This window comes from Falco punctatus (assembly GCF_963210335.1).
Source record: "Falco punctatus genome assembly, chromosome: 3".
NCBI lineage: Eukaryota > Metazoa > Chordata > Aves > Falconiformes > Falconidae > Falco > Falco punctatus.
In genome coordinates, this window is record NC_137582.1 from 121,289,422 (window position 1) to 121,315,255 (window position 25,834).

At 57.3% G+C, this 25,834-nt stretch overlaps 1 protein-coding gene across 3 annotated transcripts; it reads left to right on the forward strand.

Moving 5' to 3' along the window:
* The first annotated feature begins 15 nt into the window (after window positions 1-15).
* On the forward strand, window positions 16-25,580 carry LOC308060597 (cAMP-dependent protein kinase inhibitor alpha-like). 3 transcript variants are annotated; one of them, XM_080379507.1, is made up of 5 exons: window positions 10,555-10,670; window positions 21,061-21,156; window positions 21,920-22,075; window positions 22,376-22,527; window positions 22,606-25,580. In XM_080379507.1, the coding sequence occupies exons 4-5, from the start codon at window positions 22,383-22,385 to the stop codon at window positions 22,686-22,688; spliced, it is 228 nt and encodes a 75-aa protein (XP_080235633.1). In that variant the 5' UTR covers window positions 10,555-10,670; window positions 21,061-21,156; window positions 21,920-22,075; window positions 22,376-22,382; the 3' UTR covers window positions 22,689-25,580. The 3 variants fall into 3 exon arrangements, with proteins under 3 accessions (XP_080235632.1, XP_080235633.1, XP_080235634.1); XM_080379508.1 differs by lacking the exon at window positions 21,920-22,075; XM_080379506.1 differs by lacking the exons at window positions 21,061-21,156; window positions 21,920-22,075 and having other exon boundaries at window positions 16-10,670.
* The last annotated feature ends 254 nt before the right edge of the window (window positions 25,581-25,834 follow it).

The following is a 25,834-nucleotide window of genomic DNA, read 5'->3' on the forward strand; positions in this document are numbered from 1 at the left end:
GAGCAACGGCAGCCCCGGCCCCGCCCCAGTGCTCACCGCCGGGGGGACCCTACCAGCACCATCAGCCCGGGCCGGGGCGGCGGCTCCGGGGAGCGCCCGGGGCTGGGGAGGGTGCCCAGGCTCACACTGCAGGGGGTCTCCCTCCCCTCGAAGCATCCCGCGGGAAGGAGTGGGCTCCTTCGAGGGCAGCACAGGGTCCCAAAGGGTACTTGGAGAGTGTCCTGGGATCCCACTGACACCTGTCCCCAGAGCAGCTGACGATGCTGCAGAGACCCTGGGGTCACCAGCCACCCGGCCCTGGGAGAGAAAATAATCATGGAATGATAGAACGGTTTGGGTTGGAAGGGACCTTAAAGCCCATCCAGTTCCAGCCCCCTGCCCCGGGCAGGGACACCTCCAGCCAGCCCATGTTGCTCCCAGCCCTGTCCAGCCTGGCTTGGGCACTGCCAGGGATGGGGCAGCCACAGCTACTGTGGGCAGCCTGTGCCAGCGCCTGACCACCCTCACAGGCAAGGATTTATCCTAGTATCTCATCTAAATCTCCCCTCTTCCAATTTAAAACCATTCCTCCTTGTCCCAACGCTACAGGCCCTACCAGTGAAGCCCTGCAATTTCTCACAGTTGGATGCTGCTTGTGCAGCTGAGAGCTGCCGAGGGGAGACACGGGGTTAATGACTGCACCTGAGGCCCAGGGACAGCAGAGCCCTGGGTTGCTCCTGGCTATCAAGTGACAGAATCACAAAACCACAGACTGGTCAGGGCTGGAAGGGACCCCTGGAGATCACCTAGCCCACCCCCTGCTAGAGCAGGCTGTCCCAGAGCAGGCTGCACAGTTGCGTCCAGGTGGGCTTGAATGTGCCAGCCCTCTGCCACCCTTAAGGTAAACAAGTTCTTCCTCATATTCAGATGGAATTTATTGTGACTTTCTTGAAGACAGGAGTGACGTTTCCTTTCCTCCAGCCTTCAGGCTCTTCTCCCAATCGCCATGATCAATCAAAGGTTGTCAGGAGTGGCCCCACAATGACATCAGCCACCTCCCTCAGCACTCGTGGGTGCATCCCAGCAGGGCCCATGGACTTATGTATGTCCAGTTTTCTTAAGTATCCCCTCACCTGATCCTCTTTCACCAAGGGTATGTCTTCCTTGCTTCAGCCTTTCTCCATGGTCTCTGAGGCCTGGGATTCCTGAAGATCAGTCTTGCAAGTAAAGAGGCAAAGAAGGCACTAAGTTCCTCAGCCTTTCCCATGTCCTGTGGCACTAGTCACCAACCTCAAGGAGCAATGGGCCCATATTTTCCCTAGTCTTCCTTTTGTGGCCTATGGCAGCCTTTCTTGCTAGCTTCAACAATGCACCCACCAGCTCCAGCACACCCACCAGCCTGAACCCCCATGAGGCCAGCCCCTGGGTGAGGGGGGCTGAGGGGCATCTGCCCGCAGGGAGCCCAGGGTGGGAGCTGGGGCTGGGCAGGCAGCGGGTCTCCCCACTCTGCTTGACCAGCCAGAGCCTGGCACATCCATCCAGAGCGGCGAGTGCTGCCTTGCTGCTGGCATGCATAATTCAGGGCATGAAATAAACCAGGCTGCACTAGCCCGCTTCCAGACCCTAAATTTAGACAGTGGTGAAAGTACATGAGTACGCGGCAGGAGGCTTTGGGGGGCACAGGGCTGGGGCAGATGGGGAGCCAGCATGCCCCCTGTGGCCTTGAGGAAGAGAAGGGTGTCATGCTTCTTGCTACAGAGGTAAAGCTCCAGGGTTTGGCCTCTGATCAGCAGCTGGCACCAATTAAAAAAAAAAAAAAAAAAAAAAAAAGTATTTTCTAAAGCCTCTGTGAGCTCCCAAAAGCTCCGGCTGGTTGCAGTGTACAACAGGAGAGGTCAGTGCCCATAAATTACTCTCTGATCTCAGGTTGCTTTTCCTTTTGGGAGGCAGCTGGGGTGTGTGCTGGGGACCTGCCCAGCCTGGCAGCACGCAGGCACGGGTCTGGCAGCGCCCGCGGGGCAGGCAGCAGCCGCGGGGACATGATGGGCTGGCTACAGGCACAGCCCTGTGGGTGGAAGGTGGGGGTCTGGCAGCTCCTGTCCCTTCCCAGCTGGATATCAGGGCCCTGTGACACCCGCAGCAGGAACGTCCTTCAGTCCCTGTCCTCCCAGCAAGGGCAAATCAGCCACACTGGTATTTGTCCCCTTGGTCCTTCTGTCCCCCTGTGCCTTGCAGGGACGTGACCCCGCGGGCCAGCCAAGAGCAGGAATCCCACCGGCTTACGGACCCCGGAGGGACCAGTGTGTGTGTGTGTGTCTCCGTCCCCTGCGATGGTGCCGCCAGGTGGCACTGCCCCCGCGTCCCCAGGGCTGTGCCCGCAGCACCAGCCCCGTCCCCTCCTCGGCAGGCGAGACCAGAGCGAGAGATGTCGCCGTTAACAGAGCCGTGACAGTCCCGCGGGTGCCACAGCACACGCTGGTTTCACACTGCCCTGCACACGAGGAAGATGAGGAATGGGAGATGAGGGGCACAGAGCACAGGGACCTGTGGCTGCCTCCAGCCCCCCCTGCAACAGAAGCCCCCAGCCCAAGTCCCAGATGCTCAGCAGGGCTGGGAGCATCCTTGCCCATGTACCTCTAATAAAACATTTTTCTGCTCTGCCTCCCCCTCCACTCCTTCCGCATCACTCAGCATCCTCAAGGCACAAGGGGACATCTTTCCCCTCCCCCAGTGCCTGGTTCATTGGGGTCAGGGTATCACTTTCTGCTTGCTATGGGGGGATTATAGGACTGGGGGTGGCACTAGGCCAGCGGCAAGCAGGGCCAAGTGCAGCTTGCCAGGGATGCCCTCTGGCCCAGGGACCTGGGGGGGAAACAAATGATCTCATGTGACTGTATCTGGGACAATACCAGCTTAGCCATGGGTGCAGCCAGAAGGGTTCCTGCTGAGCCCAAGTGATGCTATTCATGGATAAACCTACATTACAGTAATTAATAATAATTAATAATCGAGTCTGTATTTGGAAAACCAGCTAAAGCCATCAAGAACCTTTCCTCCAGAGCATTGTCTAATGCAGCAAACTCAGGCATAATGTAAGGTGTATTTTTGTGGTGATGATTTGGGGTTTGACAAGCCCCTGGTCCATGGGATTGTCCCACATCTGGCACCCTGCAGGTTGGCCCTGCTCCTGGATGGGGCTTTTAGGGCACCCAGGACCCTTCACCTGGGTCACCACCTGCCAGCAAGCACATCACAGCCTTGTGCTTTGGGTGCTTTGGGGAACCGCTCCAAGACCTCAGGGTGCTGCTCACCTGCGCAGGGAGGTGGGGGTGGGGGGTCCCCCAGCCCTTCCCATGCTGCAAGGGAGGCCAGGCAAAGAGGCCAGGAATGAAGCTACGCCTGTTTACTGCCAGCAGTATGTTTTCTCAACTGTGCTGCCTCTCTTGGAGTTTCCAGCCCCCAGACAAGAAGGGGGACAGGCACAAAGCCAGTCTGGGTTGGGAAGGACAAATGGAAAAGTCCTGAGATTGAAGCATCTCCCTCCCCCCTTGTCTAAGGGAGTCAGGGAATTAGTTTTCTGCTAAGCCCTTCTGTAATAAACAGAGACACGGGAGGACTAGCAATGGGCGATTGCTTGGTCTTTAATTACAGAGAGAGGCAGGGTGTTCAGGGTCACAGGAGCTGGGATGCAAACCCAGTGGAAATGAAGGGGATGATTTTCAGAAGGAACATTGCAGGCACCTGCAGAACCTTCTGTGCTTGAGCTCCTACTTGTCCCTTTTGTTTACCAGGACCCTCCCATCCTGCAACATTGCAGGCTTAACAGCCAAATACATCTCAAATGCATCAGCTCTTGAGACCAGCCCAAAAGAGGAACCTGATGGAGACCAAAAAAACCCTCTGAATCTAGTGATGGGCATCCTACCTGCTGGCATGGCTTCTGGGGAATGCACTGAGCATCAGGATTCACATTTGGGACCCTCTTCAAGGACCTTTTGCCAGTTTGAGATGTCCTAAAGGCCAGTGAGGCGATACGGAGCTGACCCAGCTGGTGGTTTCCATAACAGATCATCACAAAGCCTAACGCCTGTCATCCAGCAGGCTGGAATCTTCTTCCCAAAGCCTCTCCCAGCCAGAAGAGTGAAGGGCTGTGAAGCCAAGAAACGCTGGCCACCCTCCGTCCCTCCGTCCTTGAAGCTTGGTTTAGCCTGGGCTCACAGACACAGCGACTGGCTGGAAAATCTTCATCATTTCCCTGCTGAGTTTGGACAGATGCTGTTTGTCTTTCTCATGGCAGTGGCCAGATGCCTGGCTGGTGATGGATGGGAGTGTCGCGCAGGAGTTTCTGTGCTGTCACAACTGCTGAGTTCTCATGGGGTGGAAAATCTGGAGGGTTAACTCCACTGTGAGCTGAATTTCTTCCCCAAGGTATCAGAATCTGAATCAACAGAGGTGGTGGGGTAGGAAGGTTGGAGGAGGAAGAGGCAGGGTGAGGCCTTGATATGAAGGTGCCCTTGGTCCACCTGGTAGGAGGACCCAGTTCCTTCATTACCAGCCTGCAGCTTCCGCACTGCTAGGTGCTTCTGCTTTGATGCTCACACCAGCTCTGGCTTTGAGCCCCTCAGTTTGCTCACCTGGCACCCAAAGGCTCCAACCTTCCTCCAAACTCCACCACGAGCCTCCCTGAGCCCCTCCTATGCATTTCCCATGTCCCCTGGTTGACAGGGCATCCCTGGTGCTGCCAGAGCATCCCAGCAAGCATGGCCTGGCCAGGGCAGTGCTGGGGGGGTTGAAAATGTGGGATGACCATGGCAATTTTTGAGCCTGTTCATTTTCAGCCTTAACAATTCTTCCTCTCAGAGAAATGGCTAATGAGCCATGGGGTTCCATTTACCTTTCTCCAGTCAGCTTTTGCCTCATTCCTTGCTGGTTTAAACAAACAAACAAAAAACAAACAAACAAAAAAACAAAAACCCAACAAAAAACAACCCACAAGTGCCGGTGTGGAGACAATTAGATCAGTGTCTCCTTAATGAGTTCATGGTTCCAGTGGAAATACCTGTCTTTGACACGAGAGGCAGAAAATGAGCTGCACCCGTGGGTGAGTGTGCGTTGGGGTGGCAGCCATGTGCCCACCTTTTCAGACCCTTTGCGAGGTGCAGGTGACCCCACAGGGTGCCTCATCAGGTTATAGGTTTACTCCCTGCACTTTGCACAGCATTCGTGTGGATGCCTGGAGCTACTCGGCTGTTCTTTATTAAGCACAGCAGCGAGCTGGGGTTTTACACCATGCTTGTGTAGGATCAGGGATGCTAATAAAGTCCAGATGCTCCCCAGCACAAAATACCCTGGCTTGGGTGGAAGGACCCCAGGAAACCCTGGGGTGGGAGAGGGATGGGGCCACCAAGGCGGGGAGAAGTGATGAGCACCAAAGCAGTGGTAATGTGCCCCTGCATGGGGTGAAAGATGTCACCAGCAAGGACATGGCTGTGCCCCCTGATGCTGGCAGAACCCATGCCTCAGCCATGGCTGCGGTGGTGCTGTCGAGCCCCACGTGGCCCTGCTGAGCAGATTTTGCTTAGCTGCCTGGACTATATTTAGCTGCCTGTAAAAGGGGTTAGCGAGCAGTGCTGGAGCCAGTGGCACAGCTAAGAACGTAAGAGCAGCCAGGGATAAAAAAAGCCCAACCCAGGCACTGGGAGCTTTGCACAAATCCCCCTTGCTGCTGGAGGTGGAGGCAGGCAGGCAGGGCTGCAGGCAGCAGCAGCATCCCTCCTGTGTGGTAGCACCGGGTGATGGCTACTTGCTGACCACCCAGTTGGCGATTTGCCTGAGGTGATTTTGGCTGATTTGGCTGGTTTGCAGAGTCCCAGCATTCAGCCGGGTAGTGAAGGTCTCTGCCAGGGGAAAATGGAGCCTGAAATCTGGTGGTTTTGGTTAAATCTGACGGCTTTTGGGGCAGGCATCCCCTTCTGCGGGCAGGGTCCAGTGGCAGGCAGGAGGGACAGCCTGCTTCCCCAACCCAGGAGGTGTTTGTGAGGCTTCCTGCATCCCCATTCAGGCATCTGGAAGTTACTGGAGCATGAAAAATAGATTTGAGTTTTTTGGGGGTTTTTTTGCCCATGAAGACATCTTTTTGGGATGCTTTCTTTATGCTCAGTTAACTCAAACACATCTTTCTTCCAAAGGCTCACCTCGCTGCTCCAATCTGGTCTCTTAAAGCAAAAACGGCAAATCCTACCACATCCTGTCTCTTCCCAGACACTCTTGGGATGCTCTGAGCTCTTCTGCACTGCCCTGACCTTGCTGGGGCTCACCTCCTACCTGTGCAAACCAGGCTGCTGCCCAGAAACACCGGATCTGGGCAAATATAGGAGTCAATACATAGAGGAGGTGGTTTCCACGACTATAGCTGTTTTGTCCAGGAAATAATTTACATATTCTGCTTGTCCATTGGGGCAGGTGATGAATATTTCAGTGGCTGGGCCCTGAGAGAGTCACTTAGAGTCATTCAATGGGGACCTCATTTTGCAGGCAGGCCTGCCGCTCCCATGATGAACTGGCAGCAGGATGAGCCCCAAGCTGCGGTTGTATCTGTCTGCGTCATCCACCATGCTTTTGTGTCAGGAAAGAGCTTCTGCTGCTGCTGCTGTAAAAAGAAAAGACAACATTATTTTGTTTGAAATTTCCCCTTCTGCTGGGAATGGCAAGGTTGCAGGTGAGTTGCAAAGACCTGTGCATCTCATTGCAGGTATTCAAGTTGCCTTGACCTACAGAAATAGGACAAGTAGCTCCTGTGCTGTCCCCCATCGTGGATGGGATGCACTGGGCTATACATGCACCTGAGGGCTACTCGATTGCATGGCACAGCAGAGGGAAGATCTCCACCACCTCCATCATGTCATGCCCGGGAGGGAGACAGTGCTGCATAATCGATGTGCCCTGCAGAGGAGGTGCAGTAGGCTCAGATGCAGATGGCTGAGTACCCGGAGCAAAGAGGATGTCCCAGAAGGGCATTACTATCTGTTGTGATCTGAACATCTCCTGTCAAGGCAGCACAGAGATGTCCAGACTTTCATCTCGGCATGATGCTCTACCCTGCCTAGTAACAAATTACCTCCCTGGGAGGTGTTTGCTGGCATTTTCCCTCTTGTTTTAAATCCTCCAGGCAAGATTCTCTCTCTGCCTTTGGCCTCTGAGGTCTCATGAGCAGGATGGTTTTGCTCAAGGACTAAGCATGTTTTCTGCAAATCCATCCCACAGGAGCCACCTCCATCACTCTGGGGTTAGTACCCGCCATGCAGGGACAGCCCCCAGGCTGTGTCCTGCCCAGGCTCATGAAAAGTCCCTGTCCCCCACCAGAGAATAACCTGCAGGTCCCCAAACCCTGTGACCCATGTCCCAAAATAGCACCCTAATGGAGGGACTGACGCAGCCCAGGGGTGAGCTTAGCTCAGGAATAAGCTCTCCACCACATCACCTACATACCCAGAGAGAAATCAGGGGCTTAACTGGGCTGGGAATTAGAAATATACATCTAAAAGAGGAACCGTAAAGTGCTGCTCTTGCTCAGAGATGACTTTTAGTCCAGATCAGAGCCTGCAGCGCTGGGTGGATGAGTGGAAAACAGTCCTGCTCCTTCCCTGCCCGCACCCCTGGGCAGGGGGGCTGCTACCTCCAGCCCTGGGGGGCTGCCCCAGCCCTATGGCACCTCGCAGGTCAGTGTCTTTTAATAACCTTCCTGGGCAAATGGGATAAAGCAGCTCGGCAGCAGCAGAGGAAGAATAGACGCTCCCAAGCCCATTTCTTCCCTGTTCTGGACCCTTTTTTTTTAGGAGAAAATAGGAATTAAAGGAAGTGGCAAAGCAGGGAGTAGTCTGACCCCATCCTTGCTGGTCTCACCTTCTGGATGAGTAAATCAGGGGCTCCCCCGATGCTTGGGAGGGCATGGACAATATATTTTAGGTCCCAATCAGCAGTGATGCTCACCGTGTGGGCAGCATTCTGGGGAGAGGATCCCAACACCTACGAAGCCCTAGAGCAGGTGCTGAAAGAGCAGGAGAAAGAGCAACCTTTGCTCCCATGGCAGTGTTCGGTTAACGGCTAGACTCAATGATCTTAAAGTTCTTTTCCAACCTAAATAATTCTATGATTCTATGTCAGTATAGCACCAAGCATCACAGTTCTGTCCCGTACCAACACAGAGCAGGTGCTACCTGATAGAGAATATTTTTTCCCTTCCCAGCTGTCATGCCAACGTGCTTTTGCATCACCGGGGCTTGTACCCAAGAGTTTTATGAGCTTCAGCTGGGAGTCTGGGCTCCTGGTGCTCATCGTGTCCTGGATGCAGGCAGGTTTGGAGAGGTTACTTGGTGCCAGCAATACACTGGCTGAACACAAGGGACTCACACACCTCTTGTGTGCCTCAGTTTACCCAGCTCTCCTAGCCCAGTCATCACCAAAGGATCACACTGTCAGAGGGAAGTGTTCAGCCTAGGTAGAAATGGGGACCAGCCATAGCTCCTCACGGACAGAGCATCCCTTGTGGGTACCCAGGAGCTGGAGGAAGGGGAGACCCACCCCAGGGTGCTCCAGCAGGACCCTCCCCAACCACCCAGGGCTTCCTTTCTCTCCCTCCCCGCCCCCCCAACATCTCCCCCCTTGCTCCCATATGTTTCCTGGAGCCCTCACCCTCGACAACCAGTGTCACATTCGATCAGGTGCCAGGCAAGATAAACATCACCGATGCTCAGCCTGAGACTGCTCCAGAGAGGAGACAGTCAAGGAGAAAACGGAGTGTGAGGAGCTAAAAATAGCAGCTGGCCAAGGCTGCCCTCCCCACAGGCCGCACAGGAGCTGCCAGTTGCTCGTCACCACGTGTGAGCAAGCAGGCAGGATAAATGTCCCTCCCGCTGGCTGGCAGGGCCAGGTGGCTTCAGCCCCCCCAAGCTACTGGGGGTACTGGGATACTGGGGGCAAGCACTGGGCTGAGAGCATCCAGGTCCAGTGGCTCTCATCCCTCCACAGCCAGGCACAGCGAGGCACGTCCAATTTGCCTTGCTGCTTGGTGCATCACCCTTCCCGGGGCAGCAACCTCCGCTGGGGCTGGCACAGCTGCCAGCTTCTCCCTGTGGCCCAGAGCCCTAGGTGGTGCTGAGCTCCCCAGGGAAGGGACAGGATGGAGACCTTGCTCTGGGTGCTGAGCGTCACCACTCACCATCACCAGCAGGGAAAGGAGGTTGGCCAGAGCCAGGAATGTGCCCCCAGCCCCGCTCCTGCTGGGAACAGCATCCCAGCACAGGGCCAGAGGAGCAGGGACTCTGTCTCCTGAGAGCAGCCCTGGGAATACTGAGAGCCAGGAGGGGACATTTTGGAGCCTTTCACCAAAACCACACTCTTTCACAATTGCGGTCACAGGCAGGAGCGCTGGTGGCAGCCTGAGGAGTTGGGCTACTGTTCCTGAGTGCAAATTTAAGTTGCTTTTAATCGATGCTCAGGGCAGCTCTGTTCATCTCTGCCTCTCCCCTCCCTCACTGTTCTGATCCAGCTCAGGGGTGCGGGTTAGGAACCCTCATCGCAGATCCTCAGTGTTGGCCATGTCCCCCCTTGAGGTAATGCTGGTGTCAGGCCTGGAGCAGCCTGGGCGGCTGCGATGGTAGCACCCACTCCATGCCCAGCTCTGCCCAGTGTCCTTCTGCAGGGAGCACAACCCTTGTGTTGGGCAGAGCCTGTGGCTGTGACATGATCAGGTGGATTTAGCAGCTGGATCCAGGGTCTCCTAGCCCCGTCCCTGCACCTGGCCCCCAGGCACCACGAGCCACAAGGGTGCAGCCACATATATTTTAACTATTTTTCCAAAGATTTTGAGCCCGGCAACTGTTTTTGGCTGAAATAAATGCACAGGGACAGTGTGGGCTTGGGGACAAGCTGTCCTGGCGGGAGAGTGCCCCCCCCCCCTCACCCCCTTCAGGGGCCATGAGGCTCCTTCCCAGGGACCCTAATTCAGAAGAAATTGAGTGTTTTGCACTTTTTTTCCACGTGGAGCCGCTGGCCAGGCCGGGCTACAAGCCCCCTGCCCGGGCTGGTGGGTCCTGCCGGCGCATGGCAGCGCGACGTCACGTGGAGCCTTACGGGGAGAGCTGCGCCCCTGAGTGGGGGTGTCACAGCCCCCTCGCGGTGTCTCAACGCGGGGGGGCAGAGGGCACGCAGCGCCCGAGGTGGGGGGAGGTCGGCGGGGGGCGCCGGTGCCCGGCGGGCAGGCGGCGGGAATGGGGGGGCGGCCCCGGCAGCCCCCAGCAGGGCCCGGCGGCGGGAGGAGGCGGCGGGCGGGGCGGCGCGGCGGCGGCGGAGGGGGCCGGGCGGGGGGAGCTGCGGGGAGCGGCGGCGGCGGGCGGCGGCGGCGGCTCGGCCCCGGGTGCCCCAGGGGCTGCCTGCGAGCTGGCGGCGTCCCCGGGGCTCCTGCCCGGCGCGGAGCATCCTTCTTCCGGGCACTGGCTGGCAGCGGCACCGGCGGCGGCAGCGGCGGCGGCAGCGGCAGCGGCACCGGCATCGGCATCAGCATCGACACGGACACCAACATCAGCATCAACGCCGGCACCAACACCGGCATCGGCAGCACCGCCGACACCGGCAGCAGCACCGCCGGCACCAGTATCGGTATCGCTGCTGGCACCAGCCCCAGCGGAGCCCAGGTGAGCCGCTGATGGGTGGCGGGTGCTGGTGCCATGGTTGCCCTGAGGCCCTGGGCCGCGGCAGTGGATGCCCTGTGCTCGTGGGTGCTGGGGTCCAGGCTGGGTGCCCACCCGGGGAAGCGGGTGCCCACCTGGGGCACCTCCATGGCAGCGCATCAGAGCGAAGGGAGGGTGAAGAGGTAGGAGGCGCAGGAGATGATAGTGGCCTCGGCGGGCAGATGGTTTTGGGAGTATGAAACTTTGCAGCAGGCTGCGGTGCTGAGCAGGGTGGTGGGGTGTCTCTCGAAGGCTTGAGGGGGGGTTCGTGTCCACCCCACCAGGGGCTGGGGGCTCAGGGGGGATTGGGTGAGCAGTGGTCAGGCGCTGAGCAAAGCTCATCCATCTCAGGGTGGGCACTTCAGATCAATCCCCATGGCCGCTCCTCTGTCCCAGCCTGGGACCCACCCTTGGTCTTTCACCCCCTGCCGCCTCCTCCCTATCAGGTCCTGTGGTCACCACTGCCTCCTCCAACCTTCCACCCTGCACCATCCTCATCTTGGCTACCCCAGCCCTCCCGACACCCCAGCTCCAGCCCTCAGCTTCCTGCATTAGAGCTTCCCAGATGATTTCAGGCCCAGGGAGCTGCAGGGGTCCCAGCCAGCAAGAGCCCAGGGAGAGCCAGCACAGGGCTGAGCACTGCTTCATGCAGAGGACATGCTCATCTTGTGCCTCCTCCCAGGTGGCATCCTCTTGGGAGGAAAGGGCTTCCCCAGGGACAACCTCTCCTCGCTACCTTCAGGGCATTATTTTGGCAGGTTGCCCCTGCAGATGCTTGGATCTGGTCCCTTTGGTCCCTGGAGCTGGCTCGTGTCCCCTGGCTGTGTGGCAGTGCCACCGAGGAGGTGGTAGAGGCTGGGTGTCCTGTGCTCACCCTAAATACTCACAGACTATGACCTTGGGGCTGTCCACCAAGGGATGCCTGAACCCTTGCTGTCGCAGAGGGCTGCCTGGACTCCTCTTGGAATGTCCTCCCTCATCATGGCTGGGCGGGAGAGGTGGGAGATACAACACCGGGTGAAATGGCCCTACCACTGTCTCCACCCTTTATCTGCTTTGCAGCATCTCCCCCAAAAAAACAGGAGGTTTTGGAGGGGGAGGGGTGGTGGCAGAGCCAGGTTCTCCTCACTTTTTTAAACTGGGGAAGTCACAAAATTTCTTCCTCAGCTGGGATGCAGGGAGGCAGAGGGGGAGGCGGAGGAGGTGGCCGGGAGCTGGGGATGCTCAGCGGGAGTCTGTCAGTGGCTGTGGTTGCAGCCACCCTTGGGCGAAGCCTTGGCATTCAGCTCCCAGTTCACCTGGCAAAGCTCAGGCACCCAGTCCTGGCCCCCTGCTCGCTGGCAGGATGGGATGCTCGGGTTCCTTGTGGGGACATGGCACCATGAAGGATGGGGATGGGGCCACAGCCCTGTTCCAACCTTGGCTTCTCAGGCAGGCGGTTCCAGCGCCTAGCTCAGCTCGGGGGCGGTGGATCCGGCTCTGCTCCATCAGGGCTAGGGATTTCAAGCTGTACCTCTGATCCCAGGGTGCCTGCACAGATTTCTTCCCTCCTTGGCTTTCGGTCCCTTCCCTGCCAGCTCCCCAGGGGCCAGGAGAGTGTCACTGGGTGGTGGGGAAGGTGCTGTGACAGCCACCGCATTGGAGAATCCAAATGATGCTCCTGGCATCTGTGCAGGGATGGGGGAAAACATCTGGATCACCTCCATGCAATGCCTTGCCATGGGAAAGGCCCCTCAGTCCCTCACGAGGGGATGCTGTCTGAGGAGCAGGACACCCTGGAAGATTTCCACCTCCTTTCTTGGATGAGTTGCAATGGGAAGGAGGAAATCTGCTGGCTGCCAGGGACCTGGGGAGGAGCACATGCCGGGGGCTCCCCAGGGAGCCGGAGGTACCAGCTGCAGCACGTGGCCTGGGAAGCATCAGCTGGCTCTGCTCCCCAAAATTAATTATCTGGGTGCCTGCATGTGTCCCACCACATTTTTTTTTAAAAAAATGTGTCCTGCTGCTTTGGCGGAGCTGGGGAGCCTCCTCTGAATTCAGTGCTGCTTTCTCGGGGCACCCTGCTGCCCTCTCAGTCCTCTCCTGGTGCCAGCCAGTGGCAGATGGAGGGACCTTGTGCTGGGAGAAGTGGCTCGCTGGTGCGTGGTCGAGCCCGGGGCCATCCGGCTGCGTTTCAGAAATGCCTGGTGTGTCACCCAGCCTGTGGCACTCCTGGCAGGGCACAGCCCAGCATGCCCTTGGTGGCACCCAGCTGGCACCCTGTGTCCCCACAGATCTCCCAGCCCCTGCCCCAGGCAGCCCATGGCCCGTGTCACAGCATCCTCATGCCTCCTTGGGTTTCCCCTGGCACAAATCCCTGTGCCACCCACACGCTGCACACCCACAGCCAGCAGAATCGAGGATGTCTCCATCCGCAGCATCTCAGATCAGGTCTGTTAGCTCCCACCCAGGATGCTGAGGCTGGAGCAGCTGAAGAAAAGCTATTTGGGGAGGAGGGAGCCTGAAACTGCTAAAGAATGAAACTTATTTCGATGTGGGTGACATGTTTATTATGCAAAATTATAGTTTGTGCCATCGTCGGAGCAGCTAACTAAAGGTTATGGTGCGAGCTGTATTACCCAGGGCTCAATCATTGTAATTACCTCCCATTAGATCACCTGCTTTGCAACTGAGATGTGTGGAAGGGGAAGCTCCTGTTTACCCCACGAGAGCAAGCGCCTATTTACCAGCAATGCTAGGTCCCTCTCTGTGGGGGCTGTGGGTGGGTTTCCATCACCCTCATGTGAAAGGGGCTGTTGAATTTTCCCTCTGGGACTCAAAAAGGACCCAAATGCAGGCAATGGGACTGAGAGCAGACCCATGGGGAGAGGGGTGTGGGGGAGACGAGCTCAGCCCTCCTGCACAACACCAGCACTTTTGCAGGGTCCTTGATGGGCACCCAGACCTCCCAGGGGAAATTCCTGTTCTCCTCCCACCACACCAGCAATTAAAGGTAATTAACTGAGGGGGGGTGTAGGCAGGGATGCTCACAAGCCCTGGGAGACGTCACAGCCCACAGGCTGACAAACACCTGGCTAGAGCAGCCTGCATCCCTCCCTGGGACGCGGTGGGATCCCTGCCTGCATCCCTCCCTGGGATGCAGGACAACATCTCCCATCTGGGAGGTGTGGGCAGGGGAGCACAAGCCTATGGCCCAGGATGCTCATGTGTGGGCAGGGGAGCTGTCGTCTGATGGATCTGCACCCAAATTGATGTGCAGGTGAGGGTCTTGCTCATTGCTGTGCTCTTGCTGGATGTGTCTTCCTGCGTGGTGGTGCTGAGCTGGGTCATGTAGCTGTCACCTCCCCCATCACTGGGAAGCCAGGAACTGCCAACACCGCTGGCACTGAGGATTTGCCATGTTCCCACAGTAAATAGCCACGACTGGAATATTGTTGGTGATTTGTTGGGTGCTTTTTGTTTTCCTAGTGCTGATGAGCAGGCAAGCTGGCAGGGCCAGCGGTGGCTGCAGGGTGCGGGGGAGACCTTTCTGCTGTCCCAGAGCTGCTTCCACTACAGTATTTTGCCCAGCCTGGGTGCCAGACCCTAGCAAGGGAGCTGCTTGTTCCTTCCTTGGGGATGCCATATTGCAAAGCAGCTCTATCTCTGCTGGCAGCAGCTTTCCCCAAGTCCTGCCTGCATCTTTGTACAAGGACCTCACACCCCCAACTGCTGGGGAACAGAAGCCCTGCTCTATATGATGGTAAAAGCTGGAGGTGCTTGTTATTAGCACAAAGCAAAGGAAAAATTTTCCTCTCTACGTTTCCCAGGGAAGAATTGGGAACCTAGGGGAGATGAGGTGGAGTGGGAAGCAGTGATGTGCACTGGGCTGGGAGCCCCAGGCTCCAAGAGGATGGAGAAGAGGACCTGGGATACGGTTATTCCGTCTCCATGTGAGCAGGTCCCAATACATGCCCCACAGCCAGCGCAGCTGGTTATCCATCCCCTCCCTCCGGCGCTGAGATCTTGGGAGCTTTTAGGTGCAGGGTAAGTCCTCAGCAAAGCCCAGCAACCATGCTGTGCTGCCAGCCCATGTCCTCATGCCTCTGCCGGCTGAGGTTTCAGTGCTTTGCTCTTTTATAAGAGCAACTCAGGGTTGTCCAGGAATGAAATTAGGATGGTCCAGAGGGCATCACATTTTCAGGTTTCCTTCATGCTTTCAGCATCTGCCCCCAGGATAACCCATGTGCTGCTCCCATGGGAGAAGATGCCTTAATTTTATCTATGTATTGACTTGTAGGAGATGCTGTGCTGGGCAGAGCTGTGTTGGGATTAAACCACTGAGTCCTCTGGAGCACATTTTCCTGGCCCAATCCAGGTCTGCAGGATCAAAATGAGATTTTCTCTGTGCTCACTACCCTTTGGGAAAGCCAAGCCATGATGTGGGACATGGAGGTGAGCACCTCAAGGTCTGCAGGCACCCAGATTTGGGTTGGTAGCACTTGGTTTGCCCTGCAGATGCTTGGAGAAACTTTGGGTTGGGATGTCAGCGAGCGCATGAGCTGGTTTCACTCTTACCCTGGAGCAGGACTTGCTCTGATTTGCATTTGCAGCATTATAAACCAAAGTGACAGTTTATACAAATAGCCTGAAATCCTGTCTGGAGAGACTCAGGTTGGATTTTATTTTTTTTCCTGGATTTCGTGAGGGTATTAAACAGAGCTGAACTCTGCCATCATCCCCAAGTGCAATGAGACCAGGACTGATAGAGCAATAACACACCTTTCGTTTCTCCCACTGATTCCATCCTATGGATGCCAGCAGCAAAAAACACCTCTTGTGCTCATCTCCCTGTTGGCATCCAGGAATTACAAGGAATGAAGATTGTCAGTGTCCTGTTTTGGAGTCCTTCATTCTCTTTGCCTTGAACAGGAATTTAGCTACCACTATCCAATGAGCCTGGATAAGCCCTGCTGCAGAGCCAGTGAAGGGAAGTGTTTATGCTCAGTCTAGGCTGGCGTTAGCTAGGACACATTTCAGTGTGAAAAAGAAATTTCTAAGCCCTACAACTGGAGAAAAAAATCCTAAAAAATTAAGTCAGCCCTAAAGCATGCAAGAAGGAAACAGAGGGAGAATGGATGGTCTTCAAAAGTGAGAGAGTGAAGGATGATCTTCAAAAGCATCCTTTTAACCCAGGGAGAGGTTTGGGTGGAATAATTCAGAATTGCGGTATGAGCCGGGGTGGAAAGGAGCCTAGACCTTGTCCTGCCCACCTGCAGGGCACTGATGGGGACCAGAGACAGAGCAGGGGAAAGGCAGAAGAGGGATGTGAGGATGATGAGGGGGATGTCAAGGTGATGGAAGGGAGGAAGAGACACTTCAGCATGCCCCAGACCAATGGATGAGGCAATTCAAGAACAAGTGGGAATTGCAGAGAAGAGGGAAAGCCAGCCATGCTGTGAGGATGGATGCGCCAGAGTAGGAGCAGGGAGGAAGGTCAAAGTGCAAAGCAGGACACAATGGGAAGGGCTTAGAGAGTAACAAGAATTACTGCTGTAAGTACATTAGTCTAACGAGAAAGATCTGCTGCTCAGCACCGAGGAGAGGCAGTGGGAGCCCTCATGTTGGATGCCTTTCAGGCAACAGTTTGCTGGAAAGTGCATCAAATGGAGGGGCCACCTCTGCGGGCACTGTGATGTGCTGGACCTTCTCAGGCTGGGCCAGAGATCTGGGGAGCTGCCTGTGTAACCTCATCTATGAAAACCTGCTGGAATGATTCCTCAGAGCTTTAAGAAGGAGCTGAGGCCACATGATGAGGAGGAGCCAGGGAAAAATGAGGGGGAAAGTAGTATGAGACCTTGATGATGCTCCAAGCATCTTGGCAGAGGTTCACGTGGATCCCTGCTTTCCTCTGGACTGTGACACCGCTACTCAAAAGGTGCCAGGCAGCCCCCAGGCTGGCCCAGGCACCTTCCCAGCCCACCCAGAATCCTGGTGATTTAGGGACAGAAGTGCCAGTCCATGGTCGGTTTTGCTGTCAAGGGTAGGCTGCAGAGTGCCAGCATCCCCCCATGGGCCAGTGCTGGCAGCCGCATCACACCCAGCACTGCTTCCAGGAAGGATCATCATCTCTAGCTTCGGCTAGAACTTCCTTGTGCTCTGTGCTTGAAGCAAAACCTGTTTTTCATGTAGTTCTGCATCTCCAGGTTAAATACCCCTGCACCAGCCAACATTCCTGGGGCCTTTCCCTCCCTGCCCTGGAGACAGTGAGTTTGGGACAGTATTTATTCCCATCCTTCCCTCTTGCCTAGATCCTGGGAGCAGTTTATGGGCTGCTGGCAGCTGACAAAACCCAATTTCTACGTGGCAGCAGGTGCCTGCTCAGCGTTTCCTGGGTTCTGGCACCATCAGCGCTGCCGCTACATCGGGCAGGAACGCTGCTGCCTGCAGCCACATCCCTCGAGATGAAACCAGCGGGACCAAACCTGCTGCCTCCGTGGGAGATCTCTCAGCTCTCCAGATTTTATCCTGTGTTTAATTATTGCCATCTGGTGTTCCAGACTCCAGGGGCTACTTGGTCTGTCTGGTGGCTGTCCGTCTCTGGTTAGATCAGCCCCGTTGGATTTTCCTCCTGTGTGGACTCATTGCTGATTTTCCTGGATGATGCTCTCATTCCCTTCTGATCTGGGCAGCTATTTCCTTCCTGGCTTGCAATGCTCATTTAATTCAACATTACAGTTACGCCTCACTAAATCCTTCCCATTGTTTATCGTCTCTTAATAACATCACCATCATGGGTTTGCCAGTGAATTTTTGAAGGGTTCACACTGGGCTGCAGCATTTCCCACTTGTTCTTGGAAGGGCACAGCACAGACCCTGTAACAAGAATTAAACAAGCATGAAGAACCCTCTTATAAAGAAAGCCAAGAATATTAAATGGCCCAAACCCCCACTTCCAGATGAGCTAATGACCCTTCAGCCCCTTAGATGCTGAAGAAGATGCCTGTCATTAAATAAATCCTTAAGAAAACTTTACAGCCATTGCTGTAACATCTCCCCAGTCCTAAGCGTCTGGTTCATGTGCCCTGGGAGGGAGAAGGCGTTTGGCAAAGCTGTCCAGTGTTGTGTGGTCATGGTGCTGACTGCAAGGTGTCCCGTGGTCCCTGAGCTCCAGCTGCTGGCTCCGGCAGCAGCCACAGATGCTACTTCAGGTGACTTCGTGAGTGTGGTCTGATCCCTCCACCCCCAGCACCTCCAGTGGCTGTGTTAGAGGAGACATCCCTGCCTCAATTGCTGGGGAGGATCCATGGACGTGCTGCCCGTGGAGGCGTCTGACCCTGAACTTGGTCTCTGGCTACTTCATCCCCAGGGTGTTTCACGCCTTCCTCTGCCCATTCAGCATCTTCCTTCCTTCCTCCAAGGTTTTTATATTCAGGGAAATGTGAAATTAGAGCAAACCCTTGTGCAGGAATGACACCACACTGCGGGGAAGACCTCCACCACCAAACCCTGCTGCCCATCCTACCCCAACCCCCATGGAAGGGACTGAGCTCCTAACGCCTTTGGCTGGTTTCCCCCCACTGATGGCAAAGCCCATGTCTGGCATGGGGTGGCCGTGGCGTGCAATGCCTGTCACTGCCTGTGCCTGGTGTCACCCTATGCCTGGTGGTAGGGAAGGCGGTGGCTGTTTCCCACACAGGTCAGTCCCTTGGCTGGGTCCAACCTGCAGTTCCCTGGCCCAAGGCTGGTAGAGGAGGAGGAAGAGAGGGAAGAGGAAGAGGGGGTCGAATGCTTCTCACCCCAAAACACTCGCCTTCCCAGGGCTGATGCTCTGGGTCTCAGCAGAGATGTCCAGCTGTAGCACCTCCGACACAAGCCGTGCATTTGGGCTTTTTTGGACTTGGATGTGTAGGTTTGGAGCAAAAAGCAGGCAAACAGGGAGCAGCAGCTGGGGCAGGAGCCCTTTCCCCTGCTACTCACAGACACAGGAGCTCCCCAGGCTGCTCCAGGCTTCAAACACTATAAAGATGAGCAGTGGGGCAGCACCTGAGTTAGGGCTCAGGGGATGTTTCATGCAGCAGTTCATCCCGCAAGGAGCTTGGATGCCAAAGGCAAAATGTAATCCTGCCCAGGCAGCCTGGACACTGGGTATGGGGTGAGGATCTGCAGCAGCGCGTGATGGGGAGCAGCACATTCCGGCCGCAGTGGGATGGCAAGACCTTGCTTCTCTGCACTATCATCTTGTGATCACTTTGCATCTCACCCACTGGCCTTCAGCCAGACCAACACCTTCCCCTCTTGTGCTTTAATTGGTTGTCGCTGCAGCTAAATGTTGTTGCTGAGCATCACCAGTCCAAACCAAGCAGCTGAGCACATGCCCGTGGTTCTCACACGCGTGGCATGAGAGTGTCAGGGTGCAGTGGCACCATGGGGATGGAGCCCTTGTGTTGGGGAGAAGTTGTGTTGCATGAAGATACCTGAGGTCTGGGGGCAATCCAGCCTGGATACGGCCTTGTAGGACATTTTCTTGTGCCCCAGTGGCTTCTGTGCAAGAGACAGCTTTTGCTACAGTGGAGGCTGGCTTGATTACTGGCCTGTGTCATGTCCTCCCTCCACCTTTTTCCAGTATCTTCCACCCCATCCCATCTCCAGGACGGATTAAGGTTTATTTCTGCCCTATCCTTCTATATCCCATTAGGGGCATTAAAGCAGGAGCCCATGGCCCCAAGGACCTTCCATGTGACTCCAGGAGCTTTTTTAAGTTGAGACCATGATAAGCCTCCCAGAAACAGTCCCTGCTTAGAGGGGGAAATCACCAAGCAGAGGCAGGAGGTTTATGCAATGTTATTTGCCCAGCGCTGGGTTGGATTTGCTGCCTGTGGGACTGGCAGGATGTGGCAGCGTTCGGCATGGGGCCGGCATTAGCACCTTGGACCTTGTTCCCAAGGGAGCCCAGGGATGCAGGGGGACAGCCCCATGGGTTCCCCCTGACAGTGATGCTGCATCCCAGGAGTGCTCACCCCCACCAGGGGTTTCTGTCCCCTCCAGGGACCATGCAGCTCTTCTGTCTGTACCAGCATTAAAGTCCTGATCTCTCCGTGTGGCTTTTTGGTGTGCTGGGTGAGTGTACCGCATGTAACCTCTGCTCATGTCCCAGGCACCCAGTCACCAGCGTCACTGGGGGTGTTTAGCTGCAGGAAGATGGGCAGGATCCAGCCTGGTCTTGAAGGCTGTTTATTGCCTGGTTCTCCAGTGCCTGAGCCAGCAGGAGCAGCTGGGGCTGCCAGGAAGGCAGCTTTGATGCAGCCCTGCAGGTCTCCTGCCTTGCTGGGATGTGCAAAGAGTCAGTCTGTGTGTGTGTGTGTGTGCGCGCGCAGTGTGTGAGCACGTGTGCATTCATGTGCATATGCTGCTGTGCATGCACACCTGCGCATGTGCATGCATGCATCTATGCATGCATGCATGACTTTATGCATGTGTGTGTGAACATACATGTACACACATGTGTACATGTGTGTGCTTGTGCATGCTGTCATGCTCACACCATCACACATACCTGGTGTGTGAGCCCCAGCTCACCCCAACCCCGGCTCCCAATGGGTTGCCAGGGGAACACGGTGGGTGCTCCAGCACTGACACGGATGCTGCCCGCTGCCTGCCCATGTCCTGGTGCCAGGGCTCAGCAGCTGCTGGGCCAAAGGCTCCCACTGGGCGAGCAGGAGGTGCTGTGGCATGCTCGGTGCCAGATGAGGGACGTGAACTCGAACGTGTGATGTGTGATGAGAAACTCTGTGACCAGGAGATGACACGGCTCTGGCATCAATGGAAGCTGGCAAAAGCCCTCACACTGACATAGCATACAGCACACACAGCATGCACATGTATGTCAGGGGTGCCATGCATGCACACACATGTGCTACAATGCACCATGTATGTACATACATGTGCCAGGGGATGCAAAGCGTGCACATACATGTGCTATGGGACACCATTCATGGACATGTGTACCAGAGAGCACCATGCATGCACGCTCTGGGGCTCAGCTCCAGCTGCATGTACGTGTGCACTCACAGACAACAGCCTGGCCAGAGGTGATGCATGCAAGCATGCACATACATGTGCCAATGCACACACAAATGCATGCAGGTCCAGAGTGCCACAGATGGTGCATAGAGCATCACACCTCCACTGTGCCACTGCCATGGCACAGCCACCGCTCAGGGCCACCAGCCCTGTCCCCATCACACACCCAAGCCTCATTCCGTGCCTCAGTTTCCCCACCTGAGAAGGTCCTGGGTCCTGCCCCATGTGGGGCAGCTGCCCTGTGACTAATCATCTCCTGGGTTAATCATTCATTTCTCCTCATCGCACGCAGCCAGGGTGACTTGTCCTGCTCAGCACGGTGCCTGTACCCAAGGACTCAGGGACCTTGGCTCATCCTCTGCTGAGAGTGATTCCCAGGCGGACACTGGTGAGTTCATGCCCCCCCAGCAGGACAAGCTCTCGCTGACACCAGCTTGGGGACACCAGTCCCAGCATTGCCACCAGTGTCCGGCCTGGAGGGGATGGGGCTCCTGGTGTGATGGCTTGGGGGTTCCTGCACCCCATGATTGTTTGGGGAGGCTGGAGGCCACCCTGTCCCTGCCAGGTCCTGTGCCACCCCCTGCCTGCAGCCACAAAACCCTTCTGCAAAAGTCCAAATTATTTACCAGCACCAAGCAAACATCCCGGTAAGGTGCTGGCAGTGGCATGTGCTGGGGCCGGCTCCATGCCGGTGGGATCTGCATGGTGTTGGGGGCTTCCCGGGAGAGCCTCCCACCCATCCACAGAGATGCCAGCATTGCTGCCACCTGCTCTAGGTCAGCAAGGGCTGCTTTCCAAGGGACATAGTGGGGTCCCCAGGTTGGGGACGATGTGCCCTTGCCCCCTGGCACTGCAGCTGGTCCCGCTGTGCCCTCTCAGCCTCCCTTGCTGTCCCACCTCCATGTCCCTATCCCTGCTGTCCAGCCATCCTTTGCTGCCATCCCCTCTTCCTGCCTGCCCACCAGGGATGAGGGGTCCCTGCCTTTCACAGCCCTGCTCGGTGTGGCCCCCCCGGGAGGAGGGTGCTGGGTGCTATGGGTGCCCTGTATGGGGATACAGCCTCTCCCACCCCCGGGCTTGCTCCCAGCTCCCTCCCCCACACCCCTTTGGCACCAGCCCCATTGCTGACCCCCTGCTCTGCCTCCCCCCAGATTGGAGCCAGAGGGGTCCCAGCCAGGAGTCCCCATACTCTGTGGGGTCCCTCCCTGGCTGAGCGACATCGGGAGTGGGAACTGCCAGGCCAGGGAGTGGAGCAGGACCCTGGGCACAGGCAAGACGCAGCGCCAGGCCAGGCTGGAGGGTGCCCGGTAAGGCTGCCTGGGATGGGACCCCCTCTTCTTCCACGATGCAGTGACCATGTGAGGATCACAGCACCCAAAGGTGCCAGCCCTAGGGGTGGGGGGGGTTCCACAGGCAGGGTAACCCCTGCCTTGGCTCCTGGAGAGCCTGCAGTCAGGGTGGGCAGAGGGAGTTGTAGAGGGCTGAGCCCTGGGCAGCTGCAGGCAGGGGATGCTGCCTGCCTGGAACTAGAGCATCCTGCCTGGACCAGGGTCCCCTTTGCCCTCCATGCCCAGAGGGGCTGACAGAAGGGGACCGTGTCTCCCCAGGGTTAGCATGACCGAGGTGGAACCTGTGCTGGACTTCGCATCCTCTGGGAGAACAGGCCGGCGCAATGCCTTGCCCGACATCCTGGGCTCACCGGCCGGCGTCAGCCCCTCCGACCTCCCCCTCAAGCTGGCTGAGATGTCCCTGAACGCAGGTAGGCGATGAGGAAGATGAAGGATGATGCAGGGCGGGCAGGAACTGGGGTTGCTCATCCCCTTGTCTCTCCTCACAGGCAGTGCCCAGGAGATGCAGTCGCCCTCGGCAGAGATGCCCCCTCCACAGGCCACCAGTCCTGAGCTGAAGGACACGTCCTAACCCCACTCCCCGGGGCGGACATTGCTGACCAGCAGAGGAAAGAGGCCATGGAGCATCCGCTCCGCTTTCCTGGCACGGCCGGAGGCTGCTGGGTTTTTCTGGGTGCTACCGCGGCGAGACTGTTGAGCGTCACCCCCCTGCCATGGGGGGAGCAGCACATGGCGGGGACCTGCCATGACAGAGGGGCCATTCCCACCCACGCCCTGGGCAAGGACCCCGGGGGGGGGAGAGGAATTTTTTTTGCCTTCCTGGCGTGGAGGAATATTTTTCTTCTGGGTCATTTGGCAGAGCCAAGCACAGGGGGTTCACCGCGGGGGGCGGGGGGGGGGGGGATTCTCCTTGTCGCAGGAGCAGCCCGCGGGTGTTTCTAGCTGAGTGTGGTGTTCACTGTGATGTTTTGGGTACCACCTCCGTCTCCTGGCCTTTCTTCCTAGGTGATGCAGGAGCTTTGTTCAAGATGGGGGGGAAGCATGACACAACTCCAACACCTCCCCCAGCCCTTAAGCAAAGCCCCCCACCAGCAGCCAGCACCTTGCTGTGTGTTCCCACCAAGAAGGGGAGCACCCCAGGATGGTCCCTGTCCCGGGGGTGTGGGGTCTCGGCTCCTGGGGACAGGGTGCTGCTGTTTTAAGCATCCCCAGCCTTGTGCTGTCCCCATGCCAGAGCTACCCATGGGTCCGCACGGCTGCTCCCCTCCTGCCCTGGGATCCCCCCCTGCCGTGTCCTGGGGAAACCCGAGAGGGAGAAGCAGCAGCAAACGGGGCCAGCTGGGTCCTGCGGGCACTCTGGGGATGTGCACGGAGCCGGGCTTTCCCAGTCTCTGGCCGCGCTCCCCAAAACCTCCACTTCTGCTGATTGGTGGGATGGGGACCAAGGGGCTGGGGGAGGCAGGAGTCTGGGAAGGACTGGGATCGCCTGGATCCTGCCCACGCCAGGGGCTGGTTTCCCAGGCTGGGGTTTGCTGGCTGGAGGCTGGAGCCAGGCAGTGTGGTTGCATGCTGTGCTGGACCCATCTCCGTCACAGATGGTCACCTATAGCTGTCGCTGTGTGACCAGCAAAGAAAGCCCAAAGCCCAAGTCCATGCTGGCCACCACCCGGGTGGTGACTGGGTGCAGGAGAGCTGTGCGGGGCCACAGGGAAGGCCACTGTGTCCAGCAGCACCCAGCCCCAGCACCCCAGGGTGGTCCCAGACACCCCCAGGATCTGGGGCAAGAACCCTTGCTGTGGAGGCCAGCACGGGCCAGGATATAGCGTCATGTGTGTGTGGGCATCCACGTGCATGGGCATCCACGTGCATGGGCATCCGTGTGTGCGTGGGCATCCGTGTACGTGGGCATCCGTGTGCATGGGCATCCATGGGCATGGGCATCTGTGTGCATGGGCGTCTGTGTGCATGGGCATCCATATGTGTGGGCATCCATGTGCATGGGCATCCATGTGTGTAGGCATCCGTGTGCGTGGGCATCCGTGTGCGTGGGCATCCATGTGCATGGGCATCTGTGTGCAGGGGCATCCGTGTGCATGGGCATCTGTGTGCGTGGGCATCCATGTGTGGGGGCATCCATGTGTGTGGGCATCTGTGTATGTGCATGCACATGGGTGTCTCCATGCATGGGTGCCTGTGCGCATGGAGCACCCATGTGTGTGGGGACCTTTGTGCATCCATGTGCATGGGTGTTGTGCACATGGGTGTCAGTGTGCATTTGGGTGCGTGGCTGTGTTCATGGGTGCTCCTGTGGGTATGTGTCCATGTGCATGTATGTTTATGTGCATGGTGAGTCTCTGGTGTGTGTGGTGAGCGTGGGTGTCCACAGTGCGGGAACTTCTGCAGGTGGGTGGGGATCCGTGTGCATGTGTGTTCATGCATATGGGTGTTCCTGTGGGTGGGTGGCTGTGTGTGAGCAGCTGTACATGTGAATGCCCACGTCTCATGGTCCCATTGACTCTGGGGGAGGGTAGGAGCACGAGTGGGGACCAGGGCTGTGTGGATTTGGGCCACTGACACCCAGGAGGTCGAGGAGACAGTCCCACGGTCCCTGCCATCTTTGTCCTCCCCTGCCTGCAGCTGTAGGGGCGGGTGTGCATGGGGGTCTGGCTCCCTGGGAACTTGTTCACAGAATCAATCACCCACCTTTCCCTGGGTAGCCGAGCCATGCAGGATGTCCCAGCTAGGGCTGGAGGACACCCATCACACGGGGTCTGGTGCCTGTCCCCCCCAGGGACACGATGAGAAGGAGTGCCGCTCAGTGGCAGTGCCGACGGGAGGAGCTGAACACGAGCTCCCGGCTATTTTTGGGTGTCTGAGGTGACACCTTGGGGCCAGAGAGGGGGACAAAGTGTCCCCAGGTCCCTTCCAGACCTGGTCACTTTGACCCTGATGTCCCCAAGACAAGAGGGACACGCTGCAGCTGCAGGGGTCGAGGAGACCCAATCCCCCCAGCTGGGACACGCCGCTGCCTTGGGATGGGGCCAAGGGACACCAATCTCACCACCACAGGTGACCCCCTGGGCACTGGGCAGGGACTGGGTGTTGACTGGCCCTGATCCTGCTGCCACTGGAGCCCAAAGCAAGGGGACATGTGGCAGGGGGCATGCTGTAGGTCCAGCAGCCCCATTGCTGTCCTTGTCCCCAGTGTCCCCCAACACACAGAGCATCACTGGGAACACAGGTGTGTCCCCACACACATGGGGTAGGGACAGGGTCACACATCTGTGTGTGTGTCCCCACATACATGGAGCAGGGACAGGGTCCTGTGTCCACACACACAAATGGAGCAGGGGTGGGGTCACATGTGTCCCCCCCCTCACACACACACTGAGCAAGGACAGGGTCACACATGTTCTCACACACACACGGAGCAGGGACGGGGTCACACATGTTCTCACACACACACGGAGCAGGGATGGGGTCACACATGTTCTCACACACACACGGAGCAGGGACGGGGTCACACATGTTCTCACACACACACTGAGCAAGGACAGGGTCACACATGTTCTCACACACACGGAGCAGGGACGGGGTCACACATGTTCTCACACACACACGGAGCAGGGACGGGGTCACACATGTTCTCACACACACACTGAGCAAGGACAGGGTCACACATGTTCTCACACACACACGGAGCAGGGACGGGGTCAC